We start from the raw sequence: 5000 nt of genomic DNA on the forward strand, positions 1-5000 counted from the left end.
CTCTCTCTCTCTCTCTCTCTCTCTCTCTCTCTCTCTCTCTCTCTCTCTCTCACTCACTTGATAGACACCGATTTCTCTGGTGGCTGCAAAACGACTCTCCCTCTCCATGTCCGCCTTACTCTTGAGGCCTTTAATGGTAAACTTGAACTCGATCCCAGACTTCAGCGTCAGACCAAGCTTCAGGAGCTTGTCCAATTGCAGCAGTGCGCATGTCCGAGGACTGGATACATCCTGTTTGGGAGGGGAAAAAGGGGGGAGGGGGCATGCTATAGAGGACGTGCGATAATTTATTGGAAATAATGAAAAAGTGTGTGTGGGAGGGGGGGGGGGTGATGGACTGATGAATACCCATGTTTATCACCTCACGTGTAGCTATGATGCAAAAAGGGAAGAGCGCTATTCAAGATACTTTACATTTTGTGAAATTTACGAATGTGTGCCATTTCGAAAAAATAGACCTAAACCAAGGACTACTATAGTATAGTAGTCCTTGCCCTAAACCAATACTTAAAACAATTTATGCATTCAAAATACCTAACTTTGCCACCGAAAAGTGTAGTTGTTGCTGCACAGCATTTATTTTTAAATATTAACATACGTAATCTATATTATCTATTTGTGGTGGCCGAATTTTGCTATTCAAAAGGCTTTTAAATGGCTGCATCGATCGACATGCGGTTTTCGCCAAAAAATTCTTTAAAATATTCTCCAGATCATGGCGCCCTTGGTTTTTTCAGTTTTGAGACAGTTTTGCTGCAAAAAACTAAATTTGTTTATTTCGCCAATCGCTTTTGTAGGCCGACGCTTCTGTCTCTGTAATTTTAAAAAATCCGGAAGTGATATTTCGCGCAGCGCATTTTGTTTTGGGAGTATAGATCTAGACCTTCTAATTTTTGGCATCTCTCAAGATTTATTTCCCCATTCCAGTAGAGTGTTAATATAGTAGGCGAATGACTTTTAGTTGATATTAAAGCACCGATCATCCCTTTCATCGAAAGGGGTCCCAGCTTGTCTTGTATATAATGCTTACGAAAGATTTGCATATAATCTTCTAAATTTTCCAATATTTCGTCTTTCAGGTAACATCAGGAGCATTATTTTGTAACTAAGATACAGCAACAAAAGCGTGCCCTTGTTTCTTGTCATTATTGTAGTTGTCATTTCAAGCTCTCCAACGGGTAGGCTGTTTTGTCTCTACGAGTAGGAAACGGAATAAGAATATTTGGAAACAGTAAACTTGCCCCCCCCCCCCCCCCCAAAACACACACCAAAACAAAATAAATAAAATCCACCGTAGCTTGACCTAGTATACAAATCTTGGATCATCGTGGGGGTAACGGTTGGGTTTCTACTGTGTCTTGAAGGAACAAGAAACAGCTTGCTGCGTCTGCCAGTGTTCGCAAAGATATGAAGGATTATAGTTTACTTTTACCGAATATACAGCTCTCAATGATAAAGAAATAACAGACAGCCGTAGAAGCTTATTTGTTTACTGTCGTAACCGTCTTGTGTCCCCGTAACATTACTTTTGGGTCGCTCACCAAACTGCCGTCCCAGTGTAGTAGGTCACAGATCACGTGACCAATGTTGTTTCCCCGACACACAGGCGTAGCGTTGGGCACCAGAGTGGACAAGTCTGGCTTCATGTACTTGCTGCCGAATTTGTACCTCTTGACGATGTTTGGGTTCACTACTGTGACTCCGTGTATCGTGCTAAAACAGACCCCTGGGGATAGATGAAGTATGTATTATTATCGTTATATAATCATTATTATATACATCGTGTATTGTGAATTAAAGTAGAAGGTCAAATACTCATCTTTTGAATTTAAATTCTCTCCCGATTCTCATCTCAGCAACTTTACTGTTTTTGCAAAGACTCGACTACTGTAACTATCTACTTGCAAATATGCGTTTTCAATAAATGGTTACGGTAACAGAATGCGGCGGAGCCTAGAATATAATCTGCTAGATTGATCTTAAGAAAAACCTCAAAACACCATATCACACCTTTATCAATAAGGAAAGCGCTATTTGCAACGCCGCGTTCTGAATAGCTCCTGTGCTATTTGAAACGCCAGTACTAGAATCTAGATCTATAGTCTAGATGTAGTAGCCATCGTTTCTACATGATAATATTGTAGTTCTGCCTGAATTGTGGAAGCTTTCTCAGTTTTTTTATAAACCTCCTAGGATTTGACTCCTTTTTATATGACGTTGTCTTATTCCGATCAATATTGGGTAGATCTAGAATCTAGATCTAGATTAGATCTAACAATTGTTTCTGACATTGTTTGCACAAAAGTAGACGTCTTGTTCATCTCTCATAATCATAATCATTAGAGTTAGTGTTTGAGCAAGTTTAAGTCGAAATAAGACGCTTGGATAACAATAACAAGACGGCGCAACTCGAATTTTAAGTTAGGCCTAGAGAACGTATACAAGCTGTCTACTGTCTACGTTCTCTAAGTCTAATGTTCAATGCTTCCAAGCGTGGCATCGAATCCCGGTCACGGAAGGGGTTTTTTCCCCTTCCCCTGAGCCTAAAATTTAAAAAATTAAAAAAATAGACTCCCAGACCAAGGAAAGCCACTACTGAACTTTAACCAGGCCTAAATTGGTAAAAGGAAAAGTATAGGCTATACCAGGGGCGAAGGCTGACTTGTTTGACAGGGTAATCAAAGTGAAATGGGACCAGATACGGCCTGTAGATATCACACAAGAATCTTACTCGAGGCGGCGACTCTGAGTTGTGAATGAAAACAAATCCGGAATTCATATTGTATGTTCGACCGCCAAAATAATCGGGAAAGTATCTTATTAAATATCAGTTCCAACTAAAATTAAACTTAACTTTAGATGTGAATACATAAACATAAAGCAAAGAAGCAGAGATGTCAGTACTAGATCTATATGTTATAGATCTGCCAGTGAGTCTAACTCTTTGGTAGAACATGACAATTATTATTTTTTAAATTTCACATTTGGCTGTTTTTGTTAGCCTTTCGCGGCCAGGAGCTGGTGTCATAATCGAGGTCACGATCTGATTATAGGACGGTAAAAAAAAAGTCGAGGAAAAAAAACAAGCACAAGCAGCAGTCAAGAGATTATTAAGAGTTAGTTCCCCTCACATTTGTGAGGTAGACTCGACCAGTGTTAGTTAGCTTACTTAATCAGAGCTGGTGATTGATTTTAACTGTGGCCCCAAAGGGGTGAACAGGGTATATGTGGCAATGAAACAGCTTTGACTGCCATGCACATGTTCCCTTCAACTCTATTCCAGCCTCACTTTATTTGTTGATTACGAACGTCTTTTGACATTTAATTTATGAGGTTTACGTTTAAGGATGAATTTGACAGCGACAATGTTTCAAAATTAGAAACGGAAGCAGTGATTATTTGATTATATAGACGCTTCGCCCCTGGGCTATACTAAGGCCTACTTTGTACAGAGCTCCTCCTGGGGACAAAACCAGAATGTGCATGCTTCATCACTACATTAAAAAAAACTACAAAGCAACAAGATATAATTATGGGAACAATTTGTTGGTCAGTCGAGAAGAGGACAAAAACAACAACAAAAAACGAAAACAAAAACAAAAACGTCCAGGACTGGGATCGAACCCACGCTAAAAAAAATAATGATTTGACTTCAAGGGCACACGCGCTGTCACTTCGGCCATCAGAACTTCCGATAACGAAGTGCAGATTAAACTTTATATTTGACACACGGCGACACGGCGTTTTATTTAGCACTGGCGCTAATCGCAACGCCACGTTGCAAATAGCACTGGCGCTAATCGCAACGCGGCGTTGCAAATAGGCACTTCCTATCAATAAAGTTGCATTGACTACCAGCAAAGAGTCTACATAACAAGAGGGGCCACTTCTCTCTTTGAGCCATTAAAAAAGTGTCCTCAAAATTCGGTGGCGCCCTCTTCGCAAAAGCGCACCTTTTACGAACAGAGTTACCCCACTTGAGTTTAAAAAATCAAAGTGAAACTTGCATGTTTTTTAATAAATTTCGGAAGAACGCTTTTTTAAAATGGTTACACTGACAAAAAACCTCTTCCGGAGGAAAGGGTGATTGTTTTCTTCGTTTAATTTGACTTTAGAATGAAAGGCTAGAGGTCATTAAAATATTTAAAAAAAACTAAAACTCCACACTGAACGAACTCGAACTGCTGATGAACAGCAGTCGATCTGCGCACGCAAGGAGGTGCTATTCCTATTCTTCTTCTGGAAAAACGAAAGAAAGCTTCAAAACAGACTGCAGCGCCATCTTATAACTGGCGATTTTAATTTTCATTTTGGCTCTGAAAACCCTGTCACTAAAAATATAAGCAATCTGCTGACAGAAAATGATTTAAAACAACTCGTACAAGTACCAACACATAAGAGTCAGCACATCCTAGACTGGGTTATCTCTCCTATTGAAAAGAACTGTGTGAAAGGCATAAACGTTCTGGACAAAGACATTTCCGATCATTATCTTCTTATTGTTGACTTGAACATCAAAAGACCAAGGAAAGAAATAAAAACAGTTAATTCCCGAAATCTGAACGATATAAATTTACACTAGTTTCAATGTGACTTTCGTGATGCTCTTGCTATTAGTTCCCCTTTTAATATAGAAACCCTCAATACCATCATGAGGAATATTTTAGATGATCATGCTCCAGTTAAAAAACGAAAATTATCTCATCGACCTGTTGGTAGGTGGTTTAATTTAGAAATAAAGGCTGCAAAAAAAGAAAAAAGACAAGCGGAAAGAAAATGGAGAAAAACACGACTTGAAGTGCATAAGGGAATATTTATTACTATGAAGAATTCTGTTAGTAAAATGATTACCAAAGCCAAGCGTACTTTCTTTTTGTTAAAATTTGAAAATGTTAAAACTTGTAAGGAACTTTTTGATGTCTCTAGTGAACTGCTTGGCAACCAAAACAAAGCTGTATTACCCCCTGGCACCGATAGAGATCTTTGTAGTAGTTTTTCAG

The 5000-nt window shown here is 39.0% G+C and overlaps 1 protein-coding gene across 1 annotated transcript in view; it reads right to left on the reverse strand.

Moving 5' to 3' along the window:
* The window catches only part of LOC101845608 (glutamine synthetase), a 20088-nt gene that overhangs the window by 7855 nt on the left and 7233 nt on the right, over positions 1-5000 (reverse strand). Inside the window, exons 3-4 of the mRNA XM_005092854.2 lie at positions 1542-1726; positions 58-231 (exon numbers count right to left, since the gene is read on the reverse strand). Of these exons, the coding sequence (XP_005092911.1) occupies positions 58-231; positions 1542-1726 (359 nt within the window). The remainder of the gene's footprint in view (positions 1-57; positions 232-1541; positions 1727-5000) is intronic.

The sequence above is a fragment of the Aplysia californica genome, unplaced genomic scaffold, assembly GCF_000002075.1.
Source record: "Aplysia californica isolate F4 #8 unplaced genomic scaffold, AplCal3.0 scaffold00054, whole genome shotgun sequence".
NCBI classification, from domain to species: domain Eukaryota; kingdom Metazoa; phylum Mollusca; class Gastropoda; order Aplysiida; family Aplysiidae; genus Aplysia; species Aplysia californica.